The 23,946-nt window shown below is 32.0% G+C and overlaps 1 protein-coding gene across 2 annotated transcripts in view; it reads left to right on the forward strand.

Moving 5' to 3' along the window:
- Window positions 1-23,946, forward strand: part of WDR4 (WD repeat domain 4) — a 56,151-nt gene that overhangs the window by 13,346 nt on the left and 18,859 nt on the right. For both annotated transcript variants that reach the window (XM_051984808.1, XM_051984809.1), the window contains exons 5-7: window positions 9,741-9,853; window positions 19,372-19,432; window positions 23,591-23,689. In XM_051984808.1, the coding sequence (XP_051840768.1) occupies window positions 9,741-9,853; window positions 19,372-19,432; window positions 23,591-23,689 (273 nt within the window). The remainder of the gene's footprint in view (window positions 1-9,740; window positions 9,854-19,371; window positions 19,433-23,590; window positions 23,690-23,946) is intronic.

The following is a 23,946-nucleotide window of genomic DNA, read 5'->3' on the forward strand; positions in this document are numbered from 1 at the left end:
TTTTTCTTATGAGATAGTAATGATTTGTGGAAACTTACCTTCAGCTACATAGTCCCCATCTATTAAAGTGCTAGTGCTTAGGGGAGGTTTATTTTCTTTTTTCAGGACAGGATAAGTGGTACTACTTTCTGGCGTAAAATTTTCTCAGCACTAATTCCTAAAATGGGAACAGGATTTGTGTTGTAAATAATCGAGTTGATTAGAGGCCAGATGCCTCATTATCAGTTGTGCTCACCATCTAGATGGTATTTTATTATACTGGAAGGTTAAAATATGGTTTTGTGAGAGATTTAGTGACATAGGTGCTTCCGAAACTTATAGCAGGTTCCAGGATAGTAAGGTACTAAGTAGATAATCTATCTAGCACTGTTTGCAAGTTCTAGTTCATAACTCATCACTACTTCACTAATTTCTAGCAATTAGTAAGCATTTAAACACTTTTTATGTGCCAGGTACCATGTTAAGTACTACAGATTAAAAAAAAAGGTAAAAAAAATTTTTCCTGCCCAGAAAGAGCTCACATTTAACTTGAGTTAATCTCTCAGAGGAAAGACACTGATTATCATTAAGGCATTACCTATCATTAATGGAGACAGGGAAACTATTCTTGTAAAAGGTAAGATTTTAGCATAGTTGAAGAAGGCCAGGAGGTAGAGATAGGGAATGAAATCATGTCGAGGCAGGCTAACAACCAGTGGAAGTATTGGAAGATGTAATGAATGAATGAATGGATGAATAAACAAACATGTATTTAGCACTCAACTATATTACAGTTGCTGTGTTAAATACTAGGGATACAAATGAACTTTTAAAGAGCTTTCAGTCTAATAAGAGAAAGCAAAAAGAAAGCTGAAAATTGGGAGAAAGGTGAGGGAGAAGTTGCAGCACAGGGCATAATGTCTAGGGAGAGGAGCTGATGATTTTAATTGTTTTCTGATTTTAATTTTTTTTTCTGATTATACATGTTCATTAATTTTTTAAATACACATTACTTTATGAATCATGGTAGGAGAGAAAAATCTGAACAAAAGGGAAAAACCACAAGAGAAAAAAAGGGAAAAAAAGTGAGCATAGCATGATTGATTTATATTCAATCTCCGTAGTTTTCTTTCTGGATGCAGATGGCATTTTCTAACCAAAATTTATTGAGATTGCCTTGGATCACTGAACTGCTGAGAAGAACCAAGCATTTCATAGTTGATCATCACACATTCTTGCTGTGTATAATGTATTCCTGGCTCTGCTTGTTTGGCTCATTATCAATTCATGTAAATCTTTCTAGGCCTTTCTAAAATTAGCTTTAATATACTATAACTTATTCAGCCATTTCCCAGTTGATGAGAATCTACTCCTTTTCCAATTCTTTGCCATCACAAAAAGAGCTGCTACATTTTTGCACTTTGGGTCCTTTCCCCTCCTTTATTATTTTCTTGGGATATAGATAAAATAGCAGCATTGTTGAGTTAAAGGGTGTGCAGTTTTGTAGCCCTTTGGACATAGTTCCAAATTGCTCTCCAGAATGATTGGATCAGTTCCAACTCCACCAACAATGCATTAGTGTCCCAGTTTTCCCACACCCCTTCCAACATTTATCATTATCTTTTCCTGTCATTTTAGCTGTGAGCTCTCTTCAAATGGAAATTTTGAGAGGTGTTCTTTACTCTGCCCTCCAGTCCTTCAATCAGAAGAGTAGAGGGACCTGAGAGTATTAATATTAAAGATGTCTAAGTACCAAAGATGATGCCATTTCTCAAGATGATGCAATTCCTGATGAAAAGATTGCATGATGTGGAGTAATTGTAATCCATTTCCAGGAGTGTAGAAAATGAAGAATGAATTGAGAAGTCTGTGAGCTATTTTTAAATGGAGTCTTATGTAGGGAATAGCAAGAAAGCTGGCTTCTACAAACCAGTCACACTGATGTCATTAGATTATAGAGTATGTGGAGAGGATTAAAGTATGTTGTTTGTCCTTCATTCTTGAAGAGGACCCTGACATGAGGGATTGGATTTAAGTGAGGGAGGGTTGTGCAAGGTCACCTGCCTTTCTCCTTTTGAGCTGTCTGGGTTTAGTGGCCAGAGATAGATCAGGACTACTAGAGATGGCTCTGGATGTTGTGGGAGATCTCAGCCTTTTTAAACTAAGATCTTGTATAGGTTTCTGTTGGCTTTAGAAAGTTAAAAACAGTGAGTAATCAAGGATGGCACATAGAATGTAAGTCTGGTTGACTGGGAATATATATATTTTAAAATTTCAGTGTTATTTTATTTTCCTAATTACATATATGTTTTTAACCTTTGTTTTTGTAAGATTTTGTGTTCCAAATTTTTTCCTCTCTTCTTACTCCCTCCCTCAAGACAGTAAGCAATTTGAAATAGGTTTTACATGTACAATCGTTTTAAATATATTTCCATATTACTCATGTTTGAAAGAAAAACCAGAACAAAATGGAAGAACCAAAAAAAGAAAAAGTACCTTCCCCCCCCAAAAAAAAAAAAAAAAGATGAAAATATTGTGCTTTGACCCTCATTCACTTTCCCTAATTCTCTCTTGGGATACGTGTGGCATTTTCCATCCCAAGTCTATTGGAACTGTCTTAGATCTATCTCTGTATTGCAGAGATTATATTATATTTTCTATTATAGTTTAATCATCACACAATCTTATTCTTACTGTGTACTATGTTCTCCTGATTCTGCTTACTTTATTCAGCATCAGCTCATGTAAGTATTTTCAGGCTTTTCTGAAATCAGCCTGTTCATCATTTCTTATAGAATAATAATATTCCATTACATTCTTACATCACAACTTATTCATTCATTCTCTAACTGATGGGCATCCACTCAATTTTTAGCCACTACAAAAAGGGCTGCTACAAACATTTTTGCACATGGGGGTCCTTTTCCCTTTTTTATGATCTCTTTGGGATACAGGGATATAGTAGAGATACTGCTGGATCAAAGGATATGCACAATTTAATAGCCTTTTTGGCATAATTGACTAGGAAGATATTCATGTCCGTGACAATAATAGGACATTTAGGAACAGATGACTAGAATATTGGTGCTGGAGTTCAAAACCAGTACTAGCTGTGTGGCCCTGGGTAAGTCATTTAACCTTGGTTTACCTCAGTTTTCTCATCTGTGTAATGGAGGTGATAATCTTGTGGACCTTCTTTGTTCTAGTGACCAAAATCTTTATTTCTTACTATCAAATGGTTTTATGATTATAACTTTGTAGTATAGTTTGAGATAAGGTGCTGGTAGGTTTGCTTTCTACCCTCCTCCCCCCCTCCCCTTTTTTCACCAATGATTTCCTTGATATTGTAGACCTTTTGTTCCTCCAGGTGAAGATTATTTATTTATTTTTTTGCTTTGTGAAGTTTGATAGTGTGATTGGTGTGATCCTGAATAAAGTTAGGCAATATTGTCATTTTTATTATATTAGTGCAGCCTTCCCATTACTTATGAGCAGTTAATATTTTTCCAGTTATTTATATCTCCCTTTATATGAAGAATAATTTGTAATTTTGTGTATATAATTTCTGTGTGCATTCTGGCAAGTAGACTCCCAAGTATTTTATTTTGTCTGCAATTATTTTAAATCAAATTTTTTTCTTTCTCTTCCTCTTGAATTTTGTTGGTAATATAGAGAAATGCTGATGATTTGTGTGAATTATTTTATATTTTGTACCTTTGTCCAGATTGTTAATTGTTTTCACTAGGTTTTCAGGTGACTCTAGGGTTTTCTAGGTAACATATATCATCTGCAAAAAAGTGATAATTTTATTTCCTCTTTGCCTATATGCCTATTCCTTCAATTTGTTAACATTTTTAGTACATATTTTTAGTACAGTATTGAATAATAATGGTTATAATGAATATCCTTGCTCTATTATTGATTTTACTGGAAAAACTTCTAGTTTAATCTAGTTTAATCCCCATTTTTAATATATAATGCTTATTCTTAGTTTTAGATGGATACTATTTATCAGTTTTAAAAAAGCTTTTTTTTTTTTTTTGCTTTCTAGTGTTTTTAACAGTAGTGAATTATATTTTGTCAAAAGCTTTTTCTATATTTATTGGAATAATTATATGATTTTTGTTGCTTTTGTTATTGATATGGTCACTTATGTTTATAGTTTTCCTAATATTGAACCAATCTTGCTTTCTTGGTAAATCCAGTCTAATCATAATCTTTGTGTTTAATATTGGAATCTCTGACAGTGTTTTATTTAAAGTTTTTGCAACAGTGTTCATTAAGGAAATTATCATATAGTTTTCTTTTGCTGTTTTTCTTCCTGTTTTAGACATTAAAACTGTATTTATATTGTAGAAGGAATTTGGACGGACTTCTTGCTCTGTTTTTTCAAAGCTTATCTAGTTATTGGAATTGTGTTCTTTACATGTTTGGTAGAATTTGTTTGTAAACCTATCTGGTTCTAAGTTTTTATTTTTTTGGGAGTTTCTTTATGACGTGTTCAATTTCTTTTTTCTGAGATTGGATTGCTTAAATCCTCAATTTCTATTTCTGTTAATCTGGGTATTTTATATTTTTGTAAGAACTCTTCCATTTCCTTGAGATTGTCAATATATTGACATTTAATTGGGTGAAATACTTTGACAACTTCTTTTGTTTCTTCACCTTTTTTCATTTTGATGCTAGTAATTTGAATTTCTTTTTTTTTTTTTTTTTTTGCTGAGGCGATTGGGGTTAAGTGACTTGCCCAGGGTCACACAGCTAGGAAGTGTTGTGTCTAAGGCCAGATTTGAACTCATGTCCTCCTGACTTCAGGGTTGGTGCTCTATCCACTATGCCACCTAGCTGCCCCTCATTTTATTGGTTTTTTTTAAAATACCAATTCCTAGATTTTGTTAATTCCATGGTTTTTCTTTCAGTCTTAATCTTATTTTTGATCTTCAGCATTTTTTTTTTTTTTTTTTTTGATGTACAGTGGTGCCTTGGTACTCTCATCATTAATTGGTTCTAGAAGACATTACAAGTGACAAAAATGACTCAGCAGCCAAACCATCCCTCCCCACCCAATTCTCCAAAAGGGCAAGTTGGACATCCAGTTACAGAGAAATGAGCCAGCTCAGCCCAGCCTGACTCCTCTCTTCTTGATCCAGCTCATTTTCTGAGAGGAGCCTTGATCTTTATACTTTCACCCTACTCCATTCTCTACAAGTTTCCTTGAAGGAAGGGAGCCTGGAGTAGAAGCAGAAGCTATGGTCCCTTGCCTGCTGCCCAGGACTTTGGCTGCTCCCTGGAGTCCTAGGTCCTTCCTGCCACTGTCTTTGCCTGGGCTCCTGTCATTTATCTTCCTGCTGAGCATGATGGCTTCTCCATCAAATTTTTTTTTTTCCTTGTTGAAATGCATCAGATACTGAAGCAGATGAGTGCCGAGGTATCACTGTAGAATTGAAGGCTTTTAATTTGTTAGTTTTCTACTTTTTTTTAGTTGCATGGAATTTTCTTTACCAGCTCTTTCTGTTTTATTGATGAAAATATTTGGTATGTTTTCTTTTCTTTTCTTTTTTTTTTTTGCTAAGGCAATTGGGGTTAAGTGACTTGCCCAGGGTCACATAGCCAGGGAGTGTTAAGTGTCTGAGACCAGATTTGAACTCAAGTCCTCTTGACTTCAGAGCTGGTGCTCTATGCACTGTCCCACCCAGCTGCCCCAGTATGTTTTCTTTTAAGAACTTCTTTAGCTGAATTCCATAAATTTTGACATGTTGTGTCATTGTTTTCACCATTTTTAATGAAATTTGTTGTTTCTGTGATTCACTCATTTTTCATTTCATTTTGTTTCATTCTTTGTTTCATCTGTTTTTAGGATTAAATTAATTTTAATTGTTTCTATAGTGACTTTTTGAATATATTAAAAGAGATCAGTCAGCAAAAATTATCAAGAGGCTAATTTTTTAGCATACAGTGTGAATGCTTAGTATGCTTAGTGCTTAGTATACAAATACCTGAGAATTACAGATATGAAAAACAGTCCTTTCCTGCAAAGCACTTATAATACAATGAGGGAAGATAACACAAAAATGAAACTAAAAGGAGGAGGCAGAGAGAATATTCAGGTTTTCCTTACATGAAAGTTCTGGGAGGAACCCCAGGAATAGAAGATATTGATGATGAGTGACTTCATGGACTGAAGTGATCTTAAAGGATGAAGAGGTTCTTGTTAGATTGTTTTGATATTTCTGTTCCTTTACATTTTTTAATTTTAAAATTTTAAATTATTTTAAACTTTTAAATTTTTTTCTTTATTAAAACTTTTTATTTTTCAAAATTCTTCAACATTAACCCTTGCAAAACCTTGTGTTCCAATTTTTCCCCCTTTTCCCCTACTCCCTCTTTTGGATGGCAAGTAGTCTAATATATGTTAAATATGGTAGAAATATATGTTAAATCCAATATATGCATACATAGTTATTCAGTTATCTTGTTGCACAAGAAAAGTAAAACCAAACAAGAAAAAGAAATGAGAAAGAAAATAAAATGCCAAGCAAACAACAACAGAAAGAGTGAAAATGCTATGTTGTGCACCACACTCAGTTCCTGTAGTCTTTTTTCTGGGTGTAGATAGCTCTTTTCATCACACGATCATTGGAACTGGTCTGAATCATCTGTTGTTGAAAAGAACCACGTCCATTAGAATTGATCATCATTTAATCTTGTTGCCTTGTACATTATCTCTTGGTTTTGCTCATTTCACTTAGCATCAGTTCATGTAAGTCTCTCCAGGCCTCTCTGAAATCATCCTGCTTATCATTTCTTATAGAACAATAATATTCCATAACATTCATCCTCTACTTTTGTTATAGAGGTTTTTATGTGCTCATTTAGGTTTTGTTTTTTTTTTAAATATACACAGTAACTACTAAAAGAGTACCTTGCACATATGAGAAATATGTGTAATCTTTTCCACTTCTATTTTATGATCTCTGGAGGCCTGTCATATCAAATTTTTCTGTAATTCTGTTCTGATTCTTCATTTCCTTTCTTTCTTTTTCTTTTTTTTTTCTTTTTTTCCTTGTTAGTTTTCTCTGGATTCAAAAATTGAGGTAAATTTAGGCTCCCTATTTTTGGAGTTTTACTTTGTATTTCTCCCTTGAACTCTTTTGTTTTAAGTATTTAGATGTGGTTTCATTGTAATTATGTTTACTGTTTATATGCATTCATTGCTTTGGTTACTTTTGAGCAAATTGTAGTTTCCCATTTTATCTCTTAATTAAATCTTTTCTTGATTTTTCTCCCCCTCCTTTTTGACTTCAACTAGCAAAATAAATTTTGCTCCCATACTTTGTCTTTTTGAATCTGTGTTCACATGCTTTTCTTGCAAACAACATGTTAATGGATTCTTATTTCTAATCAACCCAATCATCTGTCTTTATTTTATGAATGAGTTTATTCCAGTTATATTCACAATTATGATTATTAATTGTACATTTCCCTTTATTGTTTCCTTTTTTAAAAAAATATGTTTCTAGTATTATTTTTTGTTTTTAATATCATCATAGTTGACTCCAGTATTCCTTTTCTTTCTCTCTCAGTTATCCCTATAACAAAGTGTTTCCTAAAGCCAAATTTTTTTTTTTTTAAACGGAAAAAATAAGTACAAACTGATCAATGCTTTGAACAGATCTAAAACATGCAAAACATGTAATACTAATGTGAAAAACATTCAAACCTCCAAAAAGGGTTTGTCTTTAGATCTCTTCATTCTAATCATGCTTGATCTCTTATAATTTTGTTATATCACCTTTTAAATTTTTTGGTTTGGTCTTTTATTTACATTGTTGTAGTTACTGTGTACATTTTATTTTTGTCTTTACTTCATTCTTCATCAATTTCTGTGAGTCTTGATTCTTTGTAATCATCTCATATATTGTTTTTATAGCACAATTAATATTTCATTATATTCATGTATCATAATTTATCTGGCCATTCCTCAATGAGCATCTATTTTATTTAATTTTTTTGCTATCACAAAAATGCAGCTATAAATATTTTGAAGAGTATGGGGACTTTTTTCTTCTTGGTGGATTCCTTGGAGTATAATCCAGTAATAGAGTCTTTGATTCAAAGAATGTGGACATTTTAGTAACTTGATCTTTGTAATTTATTTTAAAAACTTTTTTTAATACAGGTTTTTTCCCTAAATATGTGCATAGTTTTCAACATTTATCTTTGTAAAACATTATATTCCAATTTTTTTCTCCCTTCTTCCTCCTTCCCCTCTCCCTTAGACAATAAGCAATCTAATATAGGTTAAACATGCAGTTCTTCTAAACATATTTCCATATTCATCATGCTGCACAAGAAAAATCAGTATAAATTTTATATGAAAAAATTTGTATAATTTAAAATTGTTTTTCAAAATTATTATTTCAGTTTATAGCTCCACCAAGAATAATCAGTATTGCTTATCATTCCATAAATCCTCTGAAATTGAGTATTATACTTTTCTGTTATTTTTGACTATTTGCAGAATGTGAGATTAAATCTTAGAGTTGTTTTGATTTATATTTCTTTATTTTTAAAAGTATATAAAGTATAATCTGGAGCATATAAACTGTAAAAAAACAAAACAAAACAAAACTGGAAAAGTACCTATATTTTGAAAGGTATTGAAGGCCAAATTAAAGATTTTGTATTTGATCGTGGAAGTGACAGGGAGCCACTAGCGTCTAGTAGGATGGTGACAATTGTGTCTGTTTTAGGAAAATCACTTTGGTGGCTGAATGGAGGATAGATTGGAGTGGGGAAAGACTTGGGGCAGGCTGACTCACCAGCATACTTTTGCATTTGTCTAGGTGGGAAGTAATGAGGACCTATACTAATGTGTCTGTTGTAGGGTCAGAGGAAAGAAGATTTGCAGAGGTGAAATGGGTAGACCTTGGCAACAGCTTGGTTATAGGAGGCGAAAGATAGTGAGGGGTTGAGAATAACTCTTAGATTGCGAGCCTGAGGGACTCGGAGCTTGGTAGTGTCCTCTATAGTAATAGAGTCTTTAGGGGAGGATTTGAAGGACATACTTAGTTTCAAATGTCTGCTCATTATACAGTTTAAGATGTCTGAAAGACAGTTGTGAAATTGGAAGTTGATAGACAGTTTGTGGTAGGATAGGTGGATTTGAAATTCATCGGTATAGTGACAAGAATTAAATCCATGGAAGTTGTCATCAACTGATCATCAAGTGAAGTAGTATATAGAAGGAGAATGAAAGGAGACACAAAAGAAAATTCTGTGGAGTACTCGGGATAAGAGAATATGATCTGGATATTTTTTGACATGACCAGTGTGGGAATTTGTTTTGTTTGATTGATAGATGTTTTTATTTGTTTCTTTCCACTCCCTTTTACAGTAGTGGGATTAGAAAAGAGAATAAAGATTGTTCTTTGTGGGCAGGAACTGATTTAATTTTGTCTTTGTAATTCCAGTTCTGAACACAGTGCCAGGCACTTGCCAAAAAAAATTCTGAGTTGTTGGTTATAGTTTTGGGAGTTTTCCACATATGAAAGATAATGGAAGGCTCTAGGATAAATGGAATCATTTAGGGAAAGAGTATAGACATTTACAGGAGATGGATGGACAGATTTTTGGGGTGACCTCTTTTTTAGAAAGAAAAGCCAACTTACTATTTTAAACTGTTACTCTTTTGCTTGGTAAGAAGTAAGAATTTTGTAAAATGAATTTATGTGAAATGAATTTTTTTTCTTTTCATGGAGGCTATGAGTCCTGATGACCGTTATATTCTCACAGCTGACAGAGATGAGAAAATTCGTGTTAGTTTGTTTGCAGCACCACACAACATAGAATCTTTCTGCTTGGGGCATACGGAGTAAGTAAATTGTCCATCACTTTTGGTAATAGTCAATCATTCATGTTGATATAATATTTTATGGTTTGTAAAGGGCTTTCAACACAATTCTGTGAAGTAAATAATATAATTAGTTTTATTCTTAGTTTACTCATAAAGGAATTAGGTGATCTGTATAAGGTTGCACATCTAGTAAGCAGTAAAGCTGAGAATTGAACACAGATTTTTTACTGCAAGGCAAACACTTACTGCTTTTGTTTGATCAAAATTCATTTATGAATTCATGAATGAATCATTACTTTTATTGTTTAATTGATGCTGTGAGCCAATTTACTAGTTTTGTTTAATCGTTATTAGCTTCTCTGCATTGAAACTTAGTCTTCCAGTACATGTATCAATGGGCATTCAGTATTGCTTTAGAGTTTCTTCTGGAATTAGTGGTACTTGCTAATTGTTTATGTTAATTAATCATTTTTTTTTTAAAGAGAGTTTATTTATTTCAATAATTTTCTTTTAGAACAAAATCCAGTAACTTTTTACATAAGACAAAGTACAGTTTATTAGCAGAGTGATTTTTAAAGGAGTCTATTGGGTAGACATTCTATTGATTTAGTTAGCAGTTTAAAACTTATTTTTGATGAAGTTTTTGTTTCAGGAGGCTGGCCACATAATTTGTAGGTATAGAAATTTCCTTATATCATGGACAGGTGTGCAGGCAGCAAGAAACATATAGCTTAACATTTTTAACATTTAAGAATTGATTTTCTGAACTAACAAGTTGCTTTTTTATTTTTAAATTTCATTGTGCTTAATTTTATTCTTTTTCACTTAACAAACATTTAGTTTCTTTTGCCTCATATCCTCCCTTGTTGAAAGAATAAAAAAGAAAAACAAACATTTTGCAGTAAGCATGCTTGGCCAAGCAAAACAAGTTCTCAAAATGCCACCTCTCCTCCTCCTCTGCCCCCCCTTTTTTTTTTCAAGGAAGACATCTGGGATTGACTTGCCTAGGATCACATAGGTAATAAGTGTCTGAGGTTAGATTTAAACTCAGGTCTCCTGATTCTAGGATCTGGGCTCTACATACTGTGCCACTTAGTTGCCTTTCACATTAGTTTTTTTTTGAGGGGGAAGAAATGCATGAATTATTCTACATGTTGTTTTCATTACTTTTCTGTCAGGAACTGGGTAATATTAATCCTCATTGGTCTTCTGCAATAGTGGTTTGTCATAAAATCAATTGGAATTAAGTTGCTTTCTTAAATGTATCTCTCTCAATTAAATCTGATTTTATTTGTATAAAAAGTATTTATAATTATATTCATATAGTTCTTGGGGTGTCTTGGCAAGTATACTCCCAGATATTTTGTACTGTCTAGAGTTATTTTAAATGGGGTATCTCTTACCATTTCTTCTTGTGAGGTTTTGTTGATGATATATAAAAGTGTGATGATTTATATGGGTTTATTTTATATACTGCTACTTTACTAAAATTATTATTTTTCTTTTCTTTTTTTGGAGGTGGGTAATTTAATCATTTTTAAAATAAAGCCAGAAGGTTATTAATAAAAGGATAGTAATTTGGCCATTCTTTTAGATCAAAGACCATCCAACATTTTATCAGAGGTCTCTAATTGTGGGACTTAAGAGGACAGATAGTGTGAGAAGAAAAGAGTAAAGATAGATGGCACTAAAATTATTGTTTCAACTAACTTTTTAGATGAATATTTGGGATTTTCCAAATATATCATTATATCTTCCACAAAAAGAATTTTATTACCTTGTTGCCTATTCTGATTCCTTCATTTTTCTTTTCTATTTTTATTACTAGCATTTTCTAATACAATATTGTATAATATTGGTGACAGTGAGCTTCCTTGTTTGACTTCTGAGCTTACTGGAACAATTTCTAGTTTATTCCCATTAAAAATAATGCTTGTTAATGGTTTTAGGTAATGCTTCTTACCATTTTTCAGAAAAAGATCCATTTATTCCTATGTTTTCAACAGAAATGAGTATTATATTTTGTGAACAGCCTTTTTTTGCGACTATATAATTATATGACTTTTTGTTGCTTTTTTTACTGATAATTGCACACCTAGTTCATTGATCTGCTCTTTATTTTACTGATATAAGCATTTAGAGATAAACTTTTTCTTCTATTGTTTTTGCTGAATCATACAGGTTTTGATATATTGTCTTATTGTTATTCTCTTTAATGTCTTAATGTTATTCTCTTTAATTATTGTTCCTGTGAAAATACAGATTAAAAACTTCTTGATGACTAAATGGAATGAGTAGGTTAAAGAACAAATCATAGAATATTATTAGTTATGTTTATAGTTCTATGTTATATCATTCTTGTATTCTTGATATAATTACCACTTGGTCATAATGTATAACCTTCGTAATATTTTGTTGTAGTCTCCTGACTAGTATTTTATTTAGAATTTATGCCTTCATATTCATTAATGAAATTAGACTATAATTGTCTTTGTTTTGACTCTTTTTGGGTTAGGTATCAAACGAAAAAATCCCCAATTAAATATCACATTGGAAATCCTAAAAATTATAGGTGAAATTAATAAAATTGATGTAAGTTTTATTTATTAATATAATGATTTTGGTGAAAATCATTGAATTAATAGATAAAAATAGAAATTGATTTTATTTTTTAAAAAAACCTAATGAAAATAAAACAGGTTAATAGCAATGCTTTTTCTTTCTTTCTTTTTTTTTTTTTCTGAGGCAATTGGGGTTAAGTGACATGCCCAGGATCACACAGCTAGAACATGTTAATATCAATTCTAAACTTATGTGTACCAAATGCTATAGCATCTGAATTGTTCAAGGAAAAATTAAATGAATTACAGGTGGAAATAAATAGTATTATGATAATAGTGGGGAGTCAGTAATCTTCACCTTTTAGAATTAGAATTTAGATTAGATTTTAGAATTAGATTAGAATTAGACCTAACTGAAAAATAAATAATTATGAAGGAGGCGAACAGAATCTCAAATAAGTTAGATATTTGTAGAGAATTAAATGGGAATAGAAAGGACCTTATCTCAGTAGTAAGTGGTATTTTTACAAAAATTGACCATACATTAGGGCATAATAATTTTATAGTTCAGCAGAACAACAGCAATATTAAAGGTATTTTTTTTAGATCACAATGCAATGAAAATTATATTCAATATATAGAAAGAAAAAAGAAGAAAACCAAATCCTTAGGATAAAAATGAAAAAGGTGAACATATCACTAATGAAGAGAATCAAAGATGTTCTGAGGATTTATTTTGGCTGCATTTCACAGATTTTGGAATTGTTATTTTTAATTAAATTATTGATGGTTTCTCAGATTTGTTCCTGTTATTTTCTTTCTAATAAATTTTTAATCTTTATTTCAGATATTCTTTGTTGAATATAATTTTTGTTACATTATGATCAGAAAGTGATGCATTTATTATTTCTGTTTCTTTTGGCATTTGTTATGAGATTTTTAATGCATAATCAGTTTTTGTGAAGGTGCTTAGAAATGGGCATATTCCTATCTGTTTCTATTCACTATTTTCCAGACGTTTGTTATACCTGACTTTTCCAAAAATCTGTTCAGGTTCTTTACTTTTTTCTTTTTTGGTTAGATTTATTTAGTCCTAAGATGAGTTATTTGAGGTTTTTCCAATATTAGAGTTTTACCACTTTCTTCTGCAGCTTTTCCTATAAGAATTTTGATGCTATAGATAATACTCTTTTCTGTTCCTTTTAAAAAACTTTCATGTGAATCTTTTGTTTCAACTATGTTTCTTTTAAACAATATATTGTTGAGTCCTGATTTCTAATCCATTTTGCCATTCTTATGGCTGGATTCACCAGTCATATTTACAGTCTCAAGTGAGAAATGAGAAAAGTTTCCATCTCTTGCTACTTTTGTCCCCAGAAGGCAACTTGTCCTTCTTAAAGCCATACTTATCTTGTTGTGAAGAACCTTTGGTGCAAAGACATTTCATCTCCTGCTGCATTGTACTGTGAGGGAATAGAAGGAGAGAAAGTTAAGTAGGTAGTGGGATTAACTTCTTTTACAGTCCACATCTATCTCCTTCTGCAATTTCTTCCCTAATCTCCAGAAGAAGAGTAATGAAATGGAGCTTCCCAAGTGACCATCTTTCTTTTACTTTGTATTCTACTCATATCCAACCTGATCTTTAGTCTGTTCTAAGAAGAGGAGTGGCACTTGAACTTTTATGAATATTCTCTCACCTAATCAGATCCTACATGTCCTAGCCATTCTGTATCCCTCTGGATTTTCATCCATACCCCATTTCCTACTGCCTGATTACTTGTTCCCATTCCTTCCCATACGTTGTTCTACTCTTAAGTTCCAATTAAATATAATCCATTTTTTACACTCTGCTCTCTGTAATGCCTGCTTCATAGGCAACAGATCTCCCTTCAACTTAAATCATTTTCCCCACTCCTATATTTTAGCTTACTGACACCTGTCCACCTTTTATAGCATTGGCTACTCCCTTCAATTCACTAGTCAAGATTGGGGAGTTGGAATACTCCATGTTTTCCACTAGTCACTTCTAGGTTTTCTCCCTACCTCTGCCATTCAATAGCTTCTCCTGCTTTGAGGTTCATAAAATTAATTTCTCTCTTTCTCGAAGTAGGCTCATTGAAGGTTATCTTCTAGCTGAATCCTTTTTTTTTTTTAAAACTTTTTTTATATATTTTATTTTTCCAAATACATGCAAAGATAATTTTCAACATTCATCTTTGCAAAACTTTGTATGCCAAATTTCTCTCCCTCTCTTCCTAAAATAAAATAAAATAAAATAAAGCTTTATGGTATAACCGTATACCTTACAAATTGTAGCGATAAATGGAGTAAACTTCATTTACCACTGCCATTCGGAACACAACTATGTTGCAAGGTAAGAGGAAGTCCTAAGGGAAGTTTCAAGACTAAAATTCCCTTAGGAAAAAACACTTAGCTCTGATCCACAAAAATAATGTCATTTTCTCTCTGGGACTATAAAGTGTGGAGGTAGAGCGGAAACACTTATTTTTAGTGACATCATATTGACACTTTGTATATAAACTGATGAATTTTGTGACAGTGTTCATCCCCAAAAAGTTAGTGGAAATAGGGGTAGAAAGAGGGTGTGGCTTACCTATAAAATGAAGTTCTCTAGTTAAACGAGCAGGTCAATATTTCTTTTCAGACCATGGCACTTATTACTAAGAGGCAAAGTGGTTTCATGGAATGCCAGTTTAAAAAGCCCTAGCTGTGATATTTGTTAATGGTGTGATAAAAACAAGTCACAACATCACAACATCTCAGTTTCTAAAATGTAATGGTGACAATAACTTTTCCACCTATATGGAAAAAGCATTTAGATGCTTTCTATAAAAACCTTTCTCCTTCTCAACCTGCTTTTAAATAGCATCCACACAGATGATGACTACTGAAATGAAAAGGGAAGAAAATAATTTGGTGATAAAACTATGAAAAGAACTGATATTCCATCCTAGAAACTGAAAGGAGAAAGAGAAAATGAAACAAAAAAAGTGCAAGTTTTCCAGGTACTCTTGCCCCCAGGATTAAATATAAAATTCTGTTTGGTGGCATTCAAAGGACTTTATAACTTAGCACCTACACTTATAAGCACCTACATTTTCAGTTTTCTGAAACTTTACTCTCCAAAACATAAATTCCACCTGTCAACTTTGGACATTTTCTCTTGGCATTTTGTTTTTTTTTCCTCAACTTTTTTTTTCCTTCTTGATCCAATTTTTCTTGTGCAACAAGATAACTGTATAAATATGTATACATGTATTGGATTTAACATATATTTTAACATATTTAACATGTATTGGACTACCTGCCATCTAGAGAAAGGGGTGGAAGGAAGGAGGGGATAATTTGGAACAGAAGGTTTTGCAAGGAACAGTGTTGAAAAATTACCCATGCATATGTTTTGTGAATAAAAAGCTTAAATAAAAAAAAAAATGCAAGCAAACAACAGAAAGAGTGAGAATGCTATGTTGTGGTACACACTTAGTTGCCACGGTCCTTTCTCTGGGTGTAGATGGTTCTCTTCATCAGTGAACAATTGGAACTGGTTTGAATGACTTGGCTCTTTTCAATAATGAGATGATTCAAGGCAGTTGCAATGCACTTGAGATGGAAAGTACCATTGGCATCCAAAGAGAGAAGTATGGAGACTGAATGTGGATCAAAACAAATAGTATTCTCACCTTTTTTGGGTGTTGTTTTTTGTTTGTGTTTTTTCCTCCCATTTTTTTTTTTCCCTTTAGACCTGATTTTTCTTGCATTCTCCATACTAGGAATGCTGTCCTTTTTTACCTTTATCTATTGACTTTCCTGGCTTCCTTTTAAGTCCCAGCTAAATCTGGCTTCTGCACATGGCCTTCCCTACTTAACCCCTCTTAATTTTAGTGCCTTCTCCCTTTTAATAGTTTCTTTTTTATTTTGTATATAGCTTGGTTTTACATATTTGTTTGCTTCTTGTCTCCCTCATATTGTAAGATTCTTGAGAATAGGAATTTAGCATTTAGCACAATACCTGGCACATGGTAGTAATATTTAAATATTTATTTAATAAATAATTATTCAATAATAATAATATTTAATTATTTAATAAATAATAAAATTTATTTAATAAATAATAACAAATATTTATTTAATAAATAATTTAATAACAAATAATTATTTAATTAATTATTTAGTGAGGGTGTAATGTTTTAATAATATTTAATATATTGATAATAATTTAATATTAAATAATTTTAATTCAATAAATACATGTTGACTTACAATTGTGATTGCTAACTCTGTTTCCATCCATCTTATTCTCATGATTTTCCTTGTCCTTTCTTCCTTCTCCTTCTTTATAGGTCTGTCTTATTTCAGTCTAATAGCGCCCTTATTTTTTTCCTCCTTGTTCTCCTTTTGCCCCCTTACTGTCTTATTTTCCTTTTGGGTAAGATATAGTTCTGAATCAACTATGTATATATATACTTATTCTTTCCTCCTTTTAACCAGTTCGAATGAAATAGAAGTTAAAGTATTACCCAGTTACTCCAATACCAACTGTTTCTTCTGTTTTATACATTTAACATTTTTTCCATTACTATTCTCATTTGGATTTTTAAAATCTTTTTTTTTTTTTTTTTTTTTGCTCTTTTTAAAAAAAACTCAAATTATTTAAAAAAGAATTCTTTTTGAGTTTGTGTTCAGTCTGCCTTTCTTTACTTGGAGATGTTTTCAGATCATTCTCTTCTCTATTTTTATCTTAAATTTCCTGTCACCACAGTTGCTATTTATGGTTTAATTCATATTTTGCTTTTTCATTCTTCTATTACTTCTTCACTTTGGATTTTTAAGTTAGTCCTGGGCTCTGTACAATTATTGGATTGATGTCTGTTATGGAGTTAATCTTTTTACATCCTTCTACTGCTTTCATGGTTCAATGTGGCCTGCACATTTTTAGTTTTACTAAAGTGTTGTGATTTGGGAAGAGATCTGTTCATTGCCTTAGTAATCTCTGAGCTCTGCACATTAATGACTCAATTTAGGTTCTGTTGGCTTGTGGATTGTTAATTTTAGTAGACTTCTTCTGGACTTAATTACTGTCAGTTCATTGGGAGATTCTGTAAGTTCAGAGAGAGAATTACTGACTCCCTTCTGATTTGGCATTGCTACCTTGGTTATTTTGCTGTGAGGCTGATGGTTGGAACTGAGTTGTGTCTCTACTCCTCAAAGGCATATACTTAGGTTTCAAGATCTTGTTTCTTGCCTAGTACTCATTCAGGGCCCAGGCTTACTTTCAGTTATTTTTTTCTGCCTTTTATCTGTGAGCACCTGACCTATATCCTAAGCTAATTCCGTGATCCCCTTAGGTTCTGCTCTGCTACTACATGCCCTGGGATTCTGTCTTAGCTTCCTTTTGGTTCCTCATTCTTCAAAAGCTTTCTGCTTACATGTTCCTGACCAATGCCTATGCTCAGTGTTCATAGACTTCTCTCTTGGTCTCCATGAATTGCCTTGGGTTGAAAGAGTGACTCACTGAGACTTTTCTTGGCTTGCCAAATCAGACATTTATCTGGTATGTTTTCTATGTGGTGGAGAGAATATGCTGGGTGAGTTGGATAGAAGTGCTTCATCTCATTCTTCAGTCTTGACGACTTCTTGTTTCTAAGACTGCTGATTATTTCCAAATTGTTTCTTTAAGAATATGTGAAAATTAGCTAAATTATTATGTCACACACTCTTTTTGGTACTGCCATAAAGCATGCTATATCTTTAAAAGTCTTATATTCATTCAGATAATTTTAGACCTTTGGAGAAGTTTTCTTAGATCTATGAGGAGAGATGTGGGAAAAATTGTTTTAATACTGCTAAGATTGTGAATCTGAAATAGGCAAGATGATGCCATCACTAGTTAGGTATTCTGTAGTAGTAGTTCTTGAACTTTTTTGCCTCAAAATCCTTTTATGCTTTTAAAAATTATTGAGGCTTACAAAGATCTTTTATTTATATGAGTTATCTCTTGATATTTGTAAAATTGTGAAAAATTATTTATTAATTAAAAATAATAAAACAACTCCATGTTTTTAACATAAATATGTTTGTTATACATAAACTGTTTTTATAAATACTAACATAAATACTATTTTTAATGAAAATAACTTTAAAAAAATATAAATGAGTGACATTGTTTCACTTATTTTTGCAAATTTCTTCATTGTATGGACTTAAAAAAAGAAAACTGGTTTCTCGCATCTGTTTCTGCCTTTTGGACCATTGCCATATATTGATTTGGTTGAAGTATATGAAGAAAATCTGGCAGCATATAAATATGTAGTTAGAAAAGTAGGGGAATATTTTAATTGGGAAATAATGTTTTAGTTGTATTATGAAAATAATTTTGACTTTGTGGACTCTACAAAAGAGTCTTGAGGACTCCCAGGGGCCTGCAAAGACCACAGCTTGAGAATCATTATTTTAGAGAATTAACAGTTGTGGAATATAAAATGGTATCCTGAGGTCTGCATATACCATCTCTTGTAGAACTCTAAAGTGTTGTGTTATTTGGGATCATCAAAAATAACATACAATGAGAGGCAGCATAGTATGGAGGAAAGAGCTCTGCATTCGGACTTAAGGGCCTTGAGTTCAAATTCTGGTTCTGTTGATGAGATTTGACCTTGTATAAGATTTAAGCTTTCTGGACCTCTTTAAAGGTAAAATGAAGCTTATCTCTATAGTCTCTTATAGTCCTAAAGCTTATGATACTAATTCTGTATATATAATCTGTCATGAAGTTGATAAATAATTCACCTTTTACTCCAATTTATTTTTTTGGGGAAGAGATAATTATTAGATGAGAGAAGGTAATTTTCTGAGATAATTGCCTTTATTTAGATATGTAACTGATGATCTTGTTTGGCAAAGATAGCATGGTTGATAAAAGTTTTAACATCTTTATGTCAATTTTTTTATCCTTAGGTTTGTGAGCAGAATATTTGTAGTTCCAAATCATCCTGATCTGTTATTATCTACCTCAGGGGTAGGTATTTTCATCATTTCTCTTCTTCTTTTTTTTTTTGATTTGGACAAGATATATATGCGGTTTGTTGCTACAACTGGAGATTCTTTTAGAGATAGGGTTTTGTTTGTTTTTTATTTTATTTTTGTTCAGTTATCCTAGATGTTATTTTCCTTCTCTTTCCCCCAAGATAAAGAGGTAATTGTAATTCTTATTTCCAGCAATTTATTAGACAGAAAACATTAATTTCATTGTCCTTTTAATTGATCCTGACATGGACTTAATCTAAGTTGATTACCGTCATTAGCTCTAAAAATGTCTTCATTATCTCAGGTGCGGGAGATGAGAAGAGAGACTTTTTGAATCTCTGGGACATTTAGATTCTACAGAAGTATAAAATGTAAGGCTATATAGAATGCAAATCTCTTACCTAAGTAAGATACTAAGATTTAGTCTTCTAGTATCTACTCCAGTAGATGCTTTCTTTATCATGTCATATAAGATTACACAGAGTTTTACTTTGATACCAGAAAGCAAACTTATGTAGTTCCTAACATTCTGGCTTCATAATGAATTGTTCCTCAAAGTCCAATCTTGTAATTTTGGAGATATTTATCATTAGGTGATATCATTTTCAGCCATGATACTCACAAAGCTCATTCGTTTTTCATAGGAAATTGTGATCTAGTTTACTTAAAGGCAGACTTCATACTAATGAAATTATAGCTTTTTGAAGTATTGAGATTCTAAATTTGTCATCATTGTATTTTTTAAAAAGTTATTAATAAATAACTTTTGTCTTAAAAATAGTATCTAAAACCTAACTGCCAAATGAAAAGAAATTAAGTTGATTATTTTTCACAAAGGGATTAATCTTAAGAAATCATTAAATTGAAGTTTTGTTAAAATTCTCAGTCATTAAGCAAGCTTTTGAAAATAGTTTCATTTTCTTCAGAGGTCTTCCTTTTGCCCATAAACCTTTTTCCTTGTTTTAGTTTTTAGATTTTTTTTTATGTACCCAGATTCCTGTTTTTGTCTTTCATGTCTTTTTTGTCTTTGATAATCTATTTTCTAGTGTTTTTTCTTGTTGATTTTTATCAATCTCTAGGTTTATTGAGTTTTTACTTTTCTTTTACTTTGCTAAAACCTTCCCTAGGATCTTAAAATTGTCTTTGAATTTTTCTATGAACAGTGGAAATTTTATTATGCAGGTCTTTCAATTCAGTAAATGTTTAACAAGTTGCTTATTATTTATAGAATTCTTGCAATAGGCATGGATAATACAAGTGGCATTGGTTTTGAACTAAAAGGGCAAAATCACTATTTCCAGATAGAACAACCACTTAATCTCTTGGAAGTCATGTGATTTTTTTTAGTCCCCTGTGCCCCTAACCTAAAAGGTTTTACAAATAATATTTCTTACAATTCCTCAAAATCGGAAGAGAGATTGTTTATTATGGGGTCCTTTGACAGATTTTCTAGACCTTCTCTCCCACCTCTGAATTCTTATTTCTTTAAACATGGAGAGAATGGCTCTTCAGAAACAAAATCTTCTTTGTCCAGGTGTGCTATTGTCTCATTTGTCTTAAGTGCTGCTCTCTGAGTCATTACATTTGGATTTGAGTGCGCTCCAAAAGGTGTTACCTGGGTGAACTCAGGCAAGGACTTTAACTTCTCTGGTCTTCAGATTTCTCTTCTGTTGAATGGAGATAACAAAATTCACATAGTTGTCGGGAGGAAAGTGCCATGACAAGCTTCTTGTGACATAGAAATGTGAATTATCATTACTATATTAATATACTCTTATATTTTTTTCTACAAGAGGGGAAAAAAAACCACATTGAAATATTCTTAGGTAAGGGCAAAAAAAGAGAGTTGCCTTTTGTGTCCATTCAAACCAGCGTGCTGACTGTGTCAATGGCCTTTGTAAAACTTACAGGAAATTTCTTCTATTTGAAAATACTTTGTTTTTGCACAAACAACCAAGCAAGCAAGATTAGAAAGGAAGCAGAAAGTTGGGTAATGATTTTTTAGCTAGTGTTTCTAACTATTATGAAGGCATTTCTAAAATATATAGAGAATTAAGTCAAATTTATAAAAATGCAAGTAATTCTCCATTTGATAAATGAGGGGAAAAAGTAGTAGGGAATTTTCAGAAGAAAAAAATTAAAGGAAGCTATAATCATGAAAAAAATGCTCTAAATCATTATTGATTAGAAAAATGCAATTACCTTAGCCCTAAATGCAATTCTTTAAGTACCACTTCACACCTCCAAGATTGACTAATATAACAGAAAAGGAAAATGGTAGATGTTAGAGGAGATGTGGGAAAATTGGGGCACTAATGCATTGTTGGTGGAATCATGAACTGATTTAGCCATTCTGGAGAACAATTTGGAACTATGCCCAAAGAGCTATAAAACTGTGATCCAGCAGTGTCTCTACTGGCTCTGTATCCCAAAGAGATCATAAAAAAGGGGAAAGAACCCACATATATAAAATGTTTATAGCAGTTCTCTTTATAGTGGCAAAGAATTGGAAATCAAAGGGATGCCCATCATTTGGGTAATGGCTGAACAAGTTGTGGTATGTGAATGTAATAGAATATTACTGTTCTATAAGAAATATTGACTAGGTAGATTGTAAAGACTTATATGAACTGATGCTGAGTGAAGTGAGCAGAACCAGGAAAACATTATACATAAAAGCAGCAAGATTGTGGGATGATAAAGTATGATAGATTTAGATCTTCTCAGCAATACATTTATCTAAGATACTTCCAATAGATTTGGACTAGAAAATTCTATCCCCACCCAGAGAAAGAACTACAGCATCTGGATGTAGATTGAAGCATACTATTTTCACTTTATGTGTGTGTGTGTATGACTTTTCCTTTTTGTTTTTACCATATGACTAATGTGGAGATATGTTTTCATGATTGAGCGCGCACGCACACACACACACACACACACACACACACACACACACACATATCAGATTGCTATTTTTGAGAGGGGGAAGGAAGGAGAAAAATTTGGAATTCAAAATCTTATATAAAAGTGTTTTTTTTTTCTTTTTGTTTTTTGATAGTATTTTATTTTTCTAAATATATGTAGAGAGAGTTTTTGACACTGATTTTTGTAAAATTTTGAGTTCCAAATTTTTCTCCCTCCTCCTCTACTCAAGATAGAAAGCAATCTGATATAGACTAAATATATGCAATTCTTTTAAGCATATTTCCTTATTTGTCACATTGTCTAAGAAAAATTAGATCAAAAGAAAAAAACAGAAAAAAAGCAAGCATACAACAACAAAAAAGGTGAAAATATTCTTTGTTCCACATTCAGTTTCTCTAGTCCTCTGGATGTGGATGGCATTTTCCATCCCAAGTCTATTGGAATTATCTTGAATTATCGCATTATTGAAAAGAGCCAAGTCCATTACAGGTGATCATCACACAGTCTTGCTCACTTCATTCATCATCAGTTCATGTAAGTATTTCCAGGTTTTTCTGAAATCAGCCTGCTTTTCATTTCTTATAGAATAATAATATTCCATTACATTTACATATCATAATTTATTTAGCCATCCTCAACTTATAGTCATCCACTCAATTTCCAGTTCCTTGATACTACAAAAGAGCTTTTACAAAAAATTTTTGCAGCTATGGGTCCTTTTTTTCTCTTTTATGATCGACCCAGTAGAGACACTGCTAGATCAAAGGGTATGCATAGTTTTATAGCTCTTTGGGCATAGTTTCAAATTGATTTCCAGAATGGTTGGATCAGTTCACAACAACACCAACAATGCATTAGCGTCTCAGTTTTTCCATATCCCCTTCAACATTTATCATTATTTTTTCCTGTCATTTTAAACAATCTGAGATGGGTGAAATAGTAATTGCCTTAATTTTCATTTTTCTAATAATTAGTAAAAATCTTATAAATATGAATGTTGAAAACTATCTTTACTTGTAATTGGAAAAAATCAAATACTGTTTACAAAAAAATCAAAACTAAACAATGGATGTCTTCTGATCAGTGCAAACCTTAACTTTTTAAGGATTTGTTCCATCATATATATATATATATATATAAAAGATTTAATTTTATTTGGTTGGTATGCAAAGGACAGAATCTTATCGAAATGAATTTTATTCTCTTTTTTGACTTTATGTAGGATTGTACTCTAAGACTCTGGGAATACAAAATCGGAAAAGAATTACAGTGCTGTCATCTTAACAAACTGAGAAATCCTGAAACAACGCAATGTGAAAAGGTGGGATTTGTGATTTTAATCTTATTTTTGTTAACATATTTGTAATCTTTTATTGAGTTGCACTGAGTCTACAAAGCAAAAAGGTAAGCTAAAAATGTTTAGTAGCTGTACTAGACTTCTGGCAGGGTTAATTTAATGTTAAAAATAGTGGAAACAGTCATCATTTTTCCTGACAAGAGCCATTGGGATATTTTTAACATTATTTGCTGGCTATACACAATTATCAACTTAGTAGAACTCAAGCAGTGGGGGGTTTT

Source organism: Antechinus flavipes, chromosome 3 (genome assembly GCF_016432865.1).
Source record: "Antechinus flavipes isolate AdamAnt ecotype Samford, QLD, Australia chromosome 3, AdamAnt_v2, whole genome shotgun sequence".
Lineage (NCBI taxonomy): Eukaryota > Metazoa > Chordata > Mammalia > Dasyuromorphia > Dasyuridae > Antechinus > Antechinus flavipes.